General features: G+C 48.1%; 5 protein-coding genes across 5 annotated transcripts; 2 read left to right on the top strand and 3 right to left on the bottom strand.

The window, feature by feature from the left end:
• Positions 1-868: 868 nt before the first annotated feature.
• LHYA1_G004387 (Uncharacterized protein) lies at positions 869-2,269 on the top strand (the record flags this gene model as incomplete). Its single annotated transcript, XM_031149348.1, has 1 exon — positions 869-2,269. The coding sequence occupies one exon, from the start codon at positions 869-871 to the stop codon at positions 2,267-2,269; it is 1,401 nt and encodes a 466-aa protein (XP_031005576.1).
• A 1,508-nt stretch (positions 2,270-3,777) lies between these two features.
• NUP170 (Nucleoporin) lies at positions 3,778-7,926 on the bottom strand (the record flags this gene model as incomplete). Its single annotated transcript, XM_031149347.1, has 3 exons — positions 3,778-4,392; positions 4,441-7,610; positions 7,659-7,926. 3 exons carry the CDS (start codon positions 7,924-7,926, stop codon positions 3,778-3,780), a joined length of 4,053 nt encoding a protein of 1,350 aa, XP_031005577.1.
• A 719-nt stretch (positions 7,927-8,645) lies between these two features.
• On the bottom strand, positions 8,646-9,707 carry LHYA1_G004385 (Very-long-chain 3-oxoacyl-CoA reductase; the record flags this gene model as incomplete). Its single annotated transcript, XM_031149346.1, has 2 exons — positions 8,646-9,509; positions 9,561-9,707. The coding sequence occupies 2 exons, from the start codon at positions 9,705-9,707 to the stop codon at positions 8,646-8,648; spliced, it is 1,011 nt and encodes a 336-aa protein (XP_031005578.1).
• Positions 9,708-9,928: 221 nt separating this feature from the next.
• ERG28_1 (Ergosterol biosynthetic protein) lies at positions 9,929-10,438 on the top strand (the record flags this gene model as incomplete). Its single annotated transcript, XM_031149345.1, has 2 exons — positions 9,929-10,003; positions 10,049-10,438. 2 exons carry the CDS (start codon positions 9,929-9,931, stop codon positions 10,436-10,438), a joined length of 465 nt encoding a protein of 154 aa, XP_031005579.1.
• A 151-nt stretch (positions 10,439-10,589) lies between these two features.
• Positions 10,590-11,942, bottom strand: gal7 (Galactose-1-phosphate uridylyltransferase; the record flags this gene model as incomplete). The annotated part of the gene is made up of 5 exons (XM_031149344.1): positions 10,590-10,810; positions 10,859-11,497; positions 11,542-11,680; positions 11,732-11,783; positions 11,842-11,942. 5 exons carry the CDS (start codon positions 11,940-11,942, stop codon positions 10,590-10,592), a joined length of 1,152 nt encoding a protein of 383 aa, XP_031005580.1.
• Between the last annotated feature and the right edge of the window lie 1,791 nt (positions 11,943-13,733).

The raw sequence follows: 13,733 nt of genomic DNA, 5'->3' as shown, positions 1-13,733 counted from the left end.
CCCGTAGGTATCCGTGCCGTGCATCTACAGTACTGTACTGTAGTGTAGCGAAGAATCCTTGGAAGAATCTGCCAAGACCTGGTCCTTGCCAACTCTCTAGAACCTCACGTACAACTTGGGTATATAAATTTGACTGGCTTGTGACCCTACTGGTGCAGTACTAGTCTGGTAGTACTCCGTGAAAGCCTCTAGAATAGCATGACTACGAAGTATAATGATCTTAAAGCGCGACTTCTCAAATGAAGCCCTGTCTTTAGTTAAACCTGGGCACTTTGAGTGGTTGTGGAGTATAGAAAGATGGAGTAAGAGTGTCAGGCTTAAAAATGCGAGTACGGAGTGTCTGCGCCACGTACCCCTTAATCCCCCTTCCCGCCCTACGGATATAACCGCCCTACGGATATAGCCTGGTGTTCCCTCAAAGGCAAGACATGCAGTTTTACTTTCTTTTTCAGCACTGGTGACGTCTCTAGCAGGGCTCCGGAAGCATGCGGAGTGTAGAAAGGAGGGATGGCTTTGCTTGTACTGTACCGTAATCGTGTTCCTAGGCCTGCCGAATTGGTTGATCATTTTGTTGAAACCTAACATGGATGGCATGGTCCCTGTCCTGCCCTGCCCTGTCATCCCACTTTTTCACCGCCAGCTATGCAAAAAAGAAAATCGTCGATTGATCCATACGATTAAATCATCTGTTCTCTTTCCTTTTTTTTTTAATAAAGCAAAAGCATGTTTCATTTTCCATTCTCTCTCCCTCTTATTCCCGGTTTTGCTCGGTTCCCTTTCGCCACATCCTGTATTGTACTTAGACATTTTGATACGTCCTTGTATTACACCAGATAATCGAACCGCCCAACTGTATAGTACCTTGGGAATGGCGGCTCCTTTGAAAGTCCTTATTATTGGCGGTGGTATTGCTGGTCCTGCCCTCGCCTACTGGCTCTCACGGATCGACGCCAAAGTTACTCTCATCGAACGCTCTCCCCACATACGAGCCTCCGGGCAACAGGTGGATCTCAGGGCCCAGGGTGTATATATGATGAAGAAGATGGGCATCGAGGACGCTGTCCAAGCCGCCGCTGTTCGAGAAAGTGGCACGCAACTCGTTGACACCAACGGCCGGACCAAAGCCTTCTTTCCCACCGTCCAGAACGGTGCCCTGAAGCAAAGTTTCACGTCCGAGTACGAGATCATGCGCGGTGATCTAGTTAATATTCTATACAGTCTCACGCAAAATTGTGAAAATGTTAACCATCTATTCTATACTACCGTCGACAGCATTACGCAGGATGACGAAAATGATCCTCACGGCAAGGTCCACGTGAACTTTACACATGGTGCCCAGGAGGATTTTGATCTTGTCGTTGGCGCTGAGGGGACCGGTTCCAAAACTCGCGCCATGATGTTGGGTCCAGACGCTCCGGATCCACGGAGGCGGGTTGAGGGAGCGGGTAAAGGTTTTATCGGATATTTCAGCATCCCCTCGAAACCAGAGGATTCAGATAGGGGAACTTTCTGCCACTTGCCAAAAACCAGCGTATCTCGAATAATCGCAACGAGAAAGGATTGCCCAGAAATTACACGCATATACATGCTTATGTACGGCACAGACGACGCTCTCGAAAAGGCATATGCATCTGGGAATCTAGCACAGCTGAAGAAAGCTTTCGCTGGTATATACCAAGACGGTGGATGGGAATGTAATCGATTCATGGAAGCACTACAAAATGCCCCGGAGGCAGACGACCTGTACTGCACACCACTCGAAGAAGTCCATCTCCCCAGAGGATCCTGGTCGAAAGGCCGAGTGGTTCTAGTCGGTGATTCTGCTCATACCAAGACGCCCGAGGGGTTCGGGACGACGTGGGGCCTGATTGGGCCCTATATACTGGCTGGGGAGATCGCGGCCCTCTACGGGACAGCCAGGTGGACGCCGTCAGCAGCCGTAATACAAGGCGCGAAGAACTACGAGGAAAAGTTTCGGCCGGTAGTTACTGCGAGGCACGGGAGTAGATCGTGGATCGAATATGTAACCCTTCCTACATCGCGCCTGGGAACCCGATTACTGCATACGTTTGCACCAGTAGCAGCGCACTTGCGGTTCGACCAAGGCTGTGGTTTGGATAGAAGGACGACTAAATGGAGGCTTCCACACTATCCCGAGCTGACCAACCAATTGGAAAAAGTCTGCTCGACGGCAGCGTCCAGCTTTCCAGACTCTTACTACTATCCCGAGCTAGCAAAGTTAAGCATTGATAGTGGTTGGACTTGGTAGAAGAAGCAGCTACTTTGGCGGATTTTGCTGTTGTATATCATTCAATCTCAAATCCCGTTTGCTGCCTGCCCACTCAGCTCTTCCATGGACATAAATCAATTCTGCCCTAGTCCAGTGTCGTCCGTTGAACTTCAGATCCACTTTTAAAGTGCGGGAATAATGTCCAGGTGGGATCGCGAGCTCTTCCCCGCTCAAAGCCTAGAAAGGAGTGGTTTCCCCTCCCTGGTTTGGACCTCAGCTCAGATGTCCAATTCTTCGCAACACCCTCTCGCCACTTCTCTACTATTTCGAAACGCTTATCATGTTGCATTAACACCTCCCTCTAAACCGCGCCCCGGCATATGTAACAGCAACTTTTCGCCAAGCTGAACTGCAACATGTCCGATCGTCCCGAAGCTTTGGCCACGTGGATTGGTCTTGAAGATGGAATGGGGCTGTTTCAATATGCAGAGCCTTGTCACTTACTCTGCGTAAACATGTACACGCACTCGGTATACTCGGTAAAATAAAGGAGTTAAGAATCAATTCAAGACCGACTACTCCGTATTAATGTGGAAAGATGCATGCAGATTTCATAACACCCTGTTAAGCTTTCAATAGTCTAGTCACATCACACTGCAGGCGGGGAAAGACACTATCCTCCCCGCCACCTCCTGAAACACCTCGCTAAATTTCGGCGCCGCGCGCCCCCCCCCCCCCTTACCCCGCATTTTGATATGAAGGACGAAGTATATAATCTTTCTTTCTGGGTGGCTCGGGTGAGACGGACTCTACACTAATCTTCTATATGCTCATGGTCCTCGAGAGGGCAGTGTTGAAACTACTCTTCAACTAGGTACAATATCGCGATTTTGAACAGAGTCACTTGACTCGTCTTTCTTGGCAATTACTTAGTTATAAGAAATGGATTAAGTAAAGGGGGTGAACACCTTAAACCGAACCCCTACACGCAAATCATTCGTTGCTCGGTGGCTACTAGGTACGTCTTACCATATAAAATAGAGTTTCTTGAGTGCTCACGGACTAGAAATCCATTAAAAACCCACCTTTTACACTTGTAAGGGTTCGCTCCGACGTGTCCACCCCATCTAAGCCTTGTACAGGTATCTGCCTCCGGATTACGAACCAATCGCCCTCGAAAGAGGCCTCATATTCCATTGCTCATTCTACTAGACTCAGCAGATGGACTATAACACAGGACGAAGGTACAAGAAGAAAGGGGTGTCTCTACTTAGTTACATGAGTCGAGTCAAGTCAATGTCACCAGTAATGAAAACGCCATTGGCAGAGAATAATCTCACATAAATTGGTATCAAAGCTCTCCCTCTCACTTTAAAGTACAAATACATGATGTGCAAGAATTACATGCATGCTTTTCTTTTAATTCCCTCGCTGGCCCCGAGTCACAATATATACGCGCGCATGAGAGCACTCATGTGTCCATCCCCCAAAACGCCAGCAAATGCCGAAGATCTGTTCCCTTCTTTCCAAGACTGATTCCAATTTCATCACCGAAAGGAATTTTGTATCTTCCTTCTGAGCTGGTGCACTGCGTTCTGGTCGCTGTTTTGCAGATCGTTGCTCAGGAGACCCAACAATTCGCTTATTTCTTGCGCATTCTCATCACTGCCGTATAATCTCGTATTCGTCCGTACGCACTCTTCGTACCACTGGTCGCAGATGTAAACAATGTGTTCAGCGAGGACTTTCTTGCGACTCGCCACATTGAACGGTGGGCTATTGCTGTACCACACTCCCTGCAGGGTAGCGATGATAATCTCATGGGGGAAACCGACTTCGATGAAGAGATCTGGAACCCAGTTGCGAGAACTAGCATTGTGTTGGAATTCGAAAGCGTATTTTTCAATCATCGGAATTAAGAAAGTGGGGTTGAAGGTGTTTTCGGAATGGTTGAGGCGGTCTGCCATGTCTTTGAAAACTGTGATGACAGCTTCGTAGGGTTTTTGACCAGCGTCTGGGTCACTGTCGACTTTGACATGCGTACTCGAGATGAGTTGCTGCCAGGTTGCTTTGACGTCGGCCTCGTTACGGTGGTCGGCACACTCGTAAATCATCAAGCATATGTCAAAGTAGCTGGCTTGGTCTGCAAAATCATTATATAGCTGCGAAAAGCATTAGATATGATCATGACCGGATAGGATAATACTTACGTCAGACAATTCTAAGACCCGGCTATCGAGGGCTTGAACGACACTTGGTTTCCGCTCGTCGGGTACTCTCGAATCAACGCGAAGTCGGTTGAGCAACTCATCTTGGATATTGGCAACTTCAAGGAGCTCAGTAACTTCATAAAGCAGAACTTGACGTGCTTGTCTTCCAATACCAGGACTTGACGCTTGGGCATTTGCTTTGGCTCTGCTCAGATACTCAATTCGTGTCCGGAGGATGATATTGAAATCACTCTTTGCTAGATCAAGTTGAACCGCTGCCGCCTCATAGAATCGCTCTCGGTGGACGTAAAACTTCCAAAGAAGATCTGCTTTCTCCACACTTGTAACGGCTGACCGAGTCAAGAAGTGTACTACAAAAGGCGAGTCTGTGGATAAGAGTCGATCGACCCATCCTTGGTGTAAATACCACTCGTATAGATCATATTGGAACAACTCGTCCTCGGATTCATTGACCACACTGTAAGCTTCAATACGCTTCGTAAAAATCAGGGTCGCCCGACCATCAACTGTGTTCGGTTCCAATGCAGCAGCATCATCAACTGCAATTAATACACAATGGACAAGCTCATAACATTTCCTTCTGAAATTGTATGCTGGGATCCGGTTATCACCCTCGGGCTTGTTTTCATTAACCCACGCTAGAGCGGAATTCCCACGATCTGATTCATGAGCAACTAGAAGAGCTAGACTGATCGCACCTGCGTAGAATTGGAGGGCAGCGAATTGATCCATGGCGCTCTGAAGATTTTCGTATGAAAGCGCACCTGCAACTTGCGTAAAGAGCCGAAGGCTTTCATTGAGAAGATTGCGGCTCATGTCCTTGCTCACTCCAGCTTCGGAAGCCTTCTTGAGTTGTTCTTGGGCTTTGAAAATGATGACATCGTCAGCACTGCAGAAACTGCCACAGCGTCGTCGTAAAGCATCAGCGACAGTGTCGACGTTCGACCCATTTGCAATGTTTCGATTTACGATGGCCTTGACGAGAACCTTAGCAAGGTCTTTGCCTTGATCCGTGGCGAAGAGAAGCTCAAAGGTAAGGTCCCGGAGGCGTTGTTTGACAGGGTCCTCCAGGGTACCCCATATCTGGTCCACTCTCTCCTCGAATAGCATTTGGACGAAGGAAATCCCCTCGATGATACTGTGGTTTAGTTTTTGAAGCGAATACAGCGCTTGATGCTCGCCTTGAAGGGCGATTTGTTCCTGCTGACTGGCAACATGCTGAAGACTTTCGGGTCCAGCAAGACCTTCGATGAAAGAGCTGTTTTCTTCCAAAAATTGTTGAAGTCGCGTTAGATTGTCTTGGATGCTAGTTAGCTTCTCCCCCCTGATGGTTGATTTGATGGAAACGGCTCCATTTGGTGGGATATCCTCCCTGATCACTGAGGTTTTCCACAGCGAGCGAACAAGCCGGCCCATATACAATGCTAAACCTTCGTGTCGTGCCGAAGGTAGCACATTATCAGCAGCATTTGCAATACCCTCAGACACCACATTTTCGTTGAGCGATGGCCGTCCTCCAAATTCGACGAAGGCTTTCCGTGCAAGTTTTAAAGTTTCGGGGTCGCTAATTCTAGCGACTCGCAGATCCCCAGGAGTGACATCGTTTCCTTGTCCACAAGCAACTGCCAGAGCAGTGGCCGTAGTTTCGCCTCGGCCATATTTGCGAATAAACTTTTTCATCTCATTCTCCAGACCTTCATCGCCGCCGCCATTACGAATTGCAGCAGCAAAGATATCAACCAGGCGTCTGCGTCGGATCACGTGGATTCCAGTATTTGTTAATATCGCAATCTCCGTTGGTGTTTCGTCATATTGCATAGCAAGCTCATTTCCAAAGCCAAGAGGTTGATTCGAAGCAGCAAAAGATGGCGTTGACAATCCCACTGCCTCAACACGGCTGTTCAGAGATAGCCAACAGCCTTGCTCGTAATATTTGGAAGCTTGAGCTGAGAGAGCTCGTGCTTCTGTGGCTATTCTACCGGTATCGGGCGAAGAAATGAAGAGGGTATCACGGCCAACCTGTTCCGTCTTGGAAACAAAGCAGAGAAAGAACCCAGGTGGAAATCGGAAGCCTAGACGAGTGAAGGCCAAGGCGAGTGATGAGGTGTCGGTAGCCGGCTCAACACCTTGGTATGAAAGATTGCTTGGTCTTGGCTCCAACTGGGGAGGGAATTTAATGTGCTGAACCTGCATGCTTTGAGGTGCTCCCTGTCCGCTGAGATATCCGTATCCTCGGGTTGCGCTCAGAAATAACCGACACCCGGCTGTAGTGGTGGCCATGATATGAAGCTTGGAGCCCTCCCTGGCAGAAATAGGACTAATCGAGACGATCCTCAGTTGATTCGTAAGAAGAACAGACGTGGAGATCATGTGACTGATATCTCTCAAACACTCGAGTCGCCTTTTCTCGATCACTTGCTGAAGGGTTGTTGGCGAGTCCATGTGGAATGTGCGGATGGAGGATTCGGACGAAAGGGTGTATAGCAGCCGTCTGGAATCATCCACGACAATCTGGATGACATGCTCGTTGGTCTTGTTCCCCCATATTGTAGGCATAATCGATTGGTAGCCAGGACTTGTATGATTGACTTTCCCACACCGGCTTGCGAACCACTTCTCCTCCTGCTGGTACGTGAGCTCGTAGATATCATTGTCGGCCTCCCCAGCAAAAAATATGCGCCCAGTCTCAGGCGAGCCCTCGATGACCTGAACATTAATCCCCCGAATAGAAAGCGACATCTTAGTCTGGTACAAAGAGACTGTCCAAACGCCAGGGCCCTCGAGGTTTGCCGCAACTCCAAGCAAGATGATATCCGCTGTTGTCGCAACCACCAAAACATGTGTAATAGTCGAAACAAAAACGCCCTTCCTTGGCTTAACAAGCTTGACCGCTGTAATATTATGTATCTGCTCCTCAAATCCAATAATTTCAGGGTTGGGCGCCGTGTAGTCCCAGAGGTATAGTGCATTGTCAATGGAGACCCATGCATGGTTGAGGTCCGCAAATAGCCCCATCATCGTCGAAACCTCCGCATGATTATACTGCTCGAAAATGCGGTCTGGTATATCATACATTTTTGTTCTTTGAAATGGCGCCCAAGCTGCTTCACTAGCACCGTTGGGAAGGTCATAATCGGAAGAGATGCCCTCTGCGCCTCTATTAGCTTTGGCCGACTAAGTATTGGGGCTCTACTTACGTCTAACATAGCTATCGAGATCTGGGAAGCTGGCCTCCCTCTGTAATACCTCATTTATGGTCCTGGCAGCTCGTTGAATAGGCTGTAAAGATTGCGATTTCGATGGGGCAGGCGGCTGCAGGCCATCTTGGGGATTCGAAGCGGTCCGCTGCAAACTACCAGTAGTGAAGACCGGCTGCCGAGGGGGTGGGAATCTCGATGCCGCAGGTGTATTAAAGAATGCGCCTGGTAGAGGTCTTTGAGGCGTCTGCAGCACGGGATAAGACATTTCGACGAGAGCGCTGCGGCTGGTGGAGGTTTTGCTGCGTCGTTCCAGGCGCTACCAGTAATATTTTGGTCAGAATAAGGACATGAGGAGCTATTTGAGCACTATGGCGGTTGGACGAGTGCGCGACAGCGAAATTGGGCGACGGTAGTGGAGTTGAAGGTGAGGTAAATACTTGGAAGCTCTTGATCAACGCGTCTGCTTCGAGGCGCATCCAGAATCATTTCCCAGCCCCCTGCACGTGACGCAAGAATAACAACCAAAGGTATTGATACTTTGAGAAGATACGGTATAGGTATTGTTCATAATTTAAGTGAATTTTAGTAGAGGTGGAATCTTGAAACCCAGTTGCCACTTTTGTTTTTATTGTTTGTTCGCACCACTGCGAAAAGTGTTCTATTACTGCTCTTGCTGCTCTGCTGCTTCAAGAAATCTGGTTTTGTGAGAAAGCACCAAATTTTTGACATTTAGTACTTAGAGTCGTTATAAGTCTATATTATTATTAAATATTTGCTTCTCGGAGCATCTATGCTAGCACTGCAAATGGCAGTATGTATATGTATAGACGCGACCATAGCTAGCTTAGGTAGCTTCATCCATCATCCTTTACTAGTATACTACAGAGTCATCAGTAACGCCTCACCTCCTCCCAATGCCTCTTTGATCCTATCGTAAAGCCATTCGGTGTTTGGCCATCATAACCCCGTAGCCCCATAACCCTCTCAAACCTTTTTCGCCTCCCTTTCTGCCTTCTTCAGAGCTCTCTTCCTTATTTTCTCATGCTCCACCCTGTTGAACTGCAGCCCAAGCCCACTTCCAATACCAAGCGTGTTCTCCAACCACCACTGCATCAAACCATGGGTCCACCACGGGGAGCTCGTATACGCCATATTCTGCGCACCTCCACTTCGTCCAATTTTCCCCAACGTCGCCCGGACAAATTGCCTTGGGTTGGGAATCAGGGCGCTCGATCTGCGGATCTTGCTCATAGCAGTAGTAACCAGATAGCTCAGTGCCAGCTCAACATCCACACCACTGCCCTTCAACTCACCTCCCAGAGCCGTCGACCAATGTTGCAGGAATGCCTTACTGCCAGAATAGGTAGCAAGCAGCGGGATAGGAATCCAGCCACCGAAGGAGCCCATTGTGAGAATCAGGCCCTTCTTCCTCTTCACCATGCCAGGAGCGACAATCTGAGTGACTTTCAACGTAGCAAGGCAATTTATGCCAATGATGTCCCTGATTTCCTCCTTGGGTGTCTCTATGAATGGTATGGGGATACTGTGACTTAATCCAACATTGTTGATCAAGATGCCCACATCAAGGTCATTGACGAGCGCCTGCAAGGCCGCATAATCCTTCTCGTCGTCTTTGGCGAAATCCATTGCTAGCACTTTGACCTTGACTGCTGAGCCCGCATATTTGTGTTCGATTTCCTGGCGGAGCGTGTCGAGTTTTGATTGCGTGCGGGAGACGAGTAGAAGGTTGAAGCCCTTCTGCGCAAGCTGGATGGCATATTCCTTGCCAATTCCGTCCGAGGCGCCAGTAATGACAGCCCAGGTGCCCTTTTTGCCGTATGCTCGCAGCTGTAAGACTAGTTAGCAATGCAGAGGAATTCTGGCTGTTAGGGTACTGACGTTCTTTCCGCTGAGCACGAAAAGGCTTAGGAGAAGGCGGATGTAGCTGACTACTTTTCTGGAGACAGAGAGTAATCCAATGGCTGCGAAACCTAGTATAACCACCTTTACCAGCGGGGCATTGAAATCCATGCTGTTGAAATCCATGGTGTGAAAATGCGGTATTGTATTGTTGTCCAAAGTTGTTGACTCAAAATTGGTTGGGATGGGACCTTTTTACTAATTAGTTAGCTCATGCTTCGTTTCCAATCGCGTGAATCCGATAGGAGGCGATCTACATCAATACTCTTTACTCTCAAGTAAAATAATTATTTCAAATCCCCTCCAAAATTCGCCAGATCGATCAATTGTAACCCCAATTCATAAATATGGACTCAACTCTCTCCCTCCTAACCTCCTACCTTCCACAACACGAAGGACTCCTCCCAAAATGGCTTTTCTTCGTAAGATCCACGCCCCTATTGCTTAACCCCTACTAACAGCTCCAGGTCTCAGTCGTCTCGGTCGGAAACTCCATTCAAGCATACCTCACCACTGCCTACTCAGCACAAGTGTATCTCGGCCCTGTAAACTCCTTAAAGCCAGCCACCGCATACGATCCCGCTCCCAATAGCCCCGTCACCCCGCTGTCCTCGAGGACGTTCGGAACATGGACTTTGATTCAGTCATTGGTTAGGTTGTATGCCGCGTACTATATCGGTGTTGCGCCAGTCTACCAGATGGCTTTCTTGACATACCTTGTGGCGTGGGGCCATTTTATGAGCGAGTGGCAGGTGTTTGGGACGGCAAGGTTGGGCAAGGGATTGATTGGGCCGTTGGTCGTGAGTACATCTAGTTTGGTGTGGATGTTCTTGCAATATGGGTTCTACGTTCAATAATGGGGAAGATGATTGCGTTAAAGAGCGTAAAAAAAAAGGAACCCAGGCTACGGGGTGGGTGCTGAAGTTGGACGACTGGAAGACATGTAATTGCTAATTTCTATACCCGCTATGCAAAACTGTTTATATTCAGAGTAAAACAGAACAAGGATCACAAAAGCTTTCTATACAAAGTTCCTCCACAGGCTCTCAACTTCGCCGCCGCTTGCTCGGGCGTGATATCCCTCTGCGGTTCAGCCATCAACTCATAACCCACCAGAAACTTGCGCACCGTTGCACTCCTCAACAGCGGTGGGTAGAAATGCATATGGAAATGGGAGGCCTCAACTTCCTCTTCTGAGCCTTCAAGGGGTGCCTGGTGGATTCCGGAACCTATTTCCAATGTTTAGCTTCGAACCGAGGAAGGATTTGAGAACTTACTGTAAGGGAAGCTCGTCTCAAACAAATTGTCATATCTTCTTGTAACCTCCGCAATGGCCTCTGCGAAATCCAGCTTTTCCTGGTCATCCAAATCTACCAGCGCCCGCTTGTGCTTCTTGCTAAGAACCATGACTTCGAATGGCCAGGTTGCCCACCATGGACATACTACCAAGAAAGTAGAGTTTTGGAAAACAACCCGCTCTTCCTTCTCCTGCTCCAATTTTGCGTATTCTTCGAGCATGTGACAATCACTATGCTCTTTGCGATACTTCTTCAATTGCTCGAGCTCTTGCGCTGGTTCATCGGGAAGGCCTGTAGTGGTCCATACTTGGCCATGTGGATGCGGGTTCGAACAGCCCATTGCCGCACCTTTGTTCTCGAATATCTGCATCCATGTATACTGTGCGTTTGGGGCAGTGATTGTGAGACCTGTTGGAGCAAGCTTCGTAGGCTGGGCAACTGCTGCAAGTGGAGATTTCGGGGATAGATGGGTAGTGTAGATTTGGGTCCATGCTTGAATGACAGGCAGGATTTCGGAGGGAGTGAGGTCGGCGAGCGTGAGGTTATGGTTGGGGGAGAAGGTTAGGACATAGCATTTTCCCGTCACTGATTCTGCGCGCAGGAGAAGGCTAGAAAGGTCTGAAAGAAAGATTAGCGGCCGGATAGAGATTTGAGGACAGCACAACCTTTGGGGCTCTCTTCCTGCTTGTATTCGGCCTGCTCTTCTTTAACGGCGCTGTAATCATTGACAAACACAAACGTCTTGGTGTATTTGGGATTTGAATCACCCTGGGCGCGTTTGTTTCCGGGACATAGGTAGCACTTGGAGAATGATCAGGAGATGTTTCATTTCAATGGATTCTTGTCGCATACAGATGGATCGTACTCAGGAAGTGTAGACTTTAGCGCATCCTCTTGCTGACCTCTGCAATCCAACAATAATAAGTAGGTATATCTGTAGGGGAGAGGTTTGTAGAGCTTACTGCCATGGTCTTTTCGTACGATGCGGGGAGACGAGCAGCCAAGTACCCCGCAGTGGATTGTATCGGCGGTGCGAAATGTCGTCGAGAATCTTTTCTGGCATTGTATTGGAATGGATTCGAATGGACTGTAGTGTGCACTTTCTGGAGGGTAGTTGCAATAACTGGAAAATGGAGTCCTTTGTACTGTATGGAAGAATCTTCCGACGGGAATTAAGGCTTACTATACCAAGTAGAGCTTGTGATGCAGGAACTGTCCATCAGTCAGTACAACGCGGACGCGGGGTGGGCCCTACTTTTTTGCTCGGGTGAACAGGCACCGCCAACCGCCACGCCACGCCACTTTCACTCTTCACAACACCACATTCTTGGGTGCTCCTTTCATTTCAGTCTTATAAACACATTAAGTGTGCTAAGTACTTAAGTTGACAAGTTTAGTCAAAGATTCCCTTTTCTCACAGATGTTTTTGCTGCAACTACTATATTGTTCTGTATTGTACATAGCGTGTTGTTATTTTGCTCTTTCTGGTTCTGGAAATACTGTGCTATGTTACGAGGAATTTCCAGATTGGGTGTTGGTCCAGCCTCGCTTCCTCGAGTGTTTTCTATCACTTCATCTAATTAAGCCCTTGCTACCATTTTTTGCGTGTCGTGCATGGATTTTCACATTGTTTGATGTTCGAGTCAATCCAAATTGATAGCTTGTATGTGTTGTTTAAAATCCAAAGAATTTGAATCGGATAATTAGTATCATGCATTCACAATATGGCAGCGGTAAGGGAGAAAATGTTAGGTTGAAATCAATTTTTTATTTAATTACTCTAAGGAAGGACAAACTTACGAATACTCCAGGAATATCAAATCTGCCTCCCTATCTTTACAGATTTCTTCGCTTCAAAGGTTGGCCCCCCTGTATCCGTGCGTGGCGAATACGTTCGTTCACCACCAACTGCCCGCTCTTTTCAAGAGAGCGGTGGTAGCCAATGAGTCGCAGGTCCAAGGCTGAACCAACTTCCATAGTCTGGCACCACGGTCGAGCAGCGATCATGTGTGAAAGCGACCAGTCCGGCACCAATCGATTCAGACGGTAGAAGAACACCGCGTTCTTCGTTTGAGACCAGTTGTTCTTGACCAGCCGGAAGTGAACATCCACCTCCTTCAGCCCAGGGAAGCTTTGCACAGTTTTGGCAAGGCGCCAGATTACGTCGCTCTGTGCCTGTGCTAGGCCCTTGGACTCCTCCCAGTGTGCTCGGAAGATGATCAGGATGTGGAAATTTTTGGTGATTCCTCGGTACACTGACAAAGCCTCGAAGAAGTCGCTGGTGATCATTTCGTCAGGCGAGTTGCCCTTGAAGAGCTCGCTTCCCTTTGTGAAGTCGAGCTTGATTCTAAGCTCTTCTCCTTCGGGGAGGGAATTGTCAAAGCCGGGACCGAGCGCAAAATGCGTTGGCAGGCCGTTTTTGTTGGATGAGGACTTAGAGGCCTTGCCCTGGCGCTTGCCAAATGCTGGTCTCTCCACGATCTCTCCGATTTTCAGGTTGCCCATTTGGGATTGGACGTTTTGCATCTTGATGATGCGGGTGTCTTTTGCTTGAAGAAGTTGATCTTCTTGTGGAAGTCTGCGGTCTTGTTGCAGAGTTGAGATGAGCGTGTGTGGAAGATGTGTTATTTGTGTGGATGATTTAAAATTATTTACGTGAACATTGTGTTGCTCAAATACTTGAGGAGAGAAGTTTGTTATGGAGTAATTCCAAGCTGTTTGGTAAAAAAAGAATTTGAGCCAAAAATAACATCTCATCAATTATCCATGGATTAAAGGATCACTACAAGGGACTTAGAACAATTCTATCGTTTGTTTACCTTTGTCCCTTCCAAGGCCTTTCAGGTGCAAAACA

The sequence above is a fragment of the Lachnellula hyalina genome, assembly GCF_007821495.1.
Source record: "Lachnellula hyalina strain CBS 185.66 chromosome Unknown contig00062, whole genome shotgun sequence".
NCBI classification, from domain to species: Eukaryota; Fungi; Ascomycota; class Leotiomycetes; order Helotiales; family Lachnaceae; genus Lachnellula; species Lachnellula hyalina.
The sequence above is the reverse complement of the archived record's forward strand: the minus strand, read 5'-3'. Positions and strand labels throughout refer to the sequence as shown.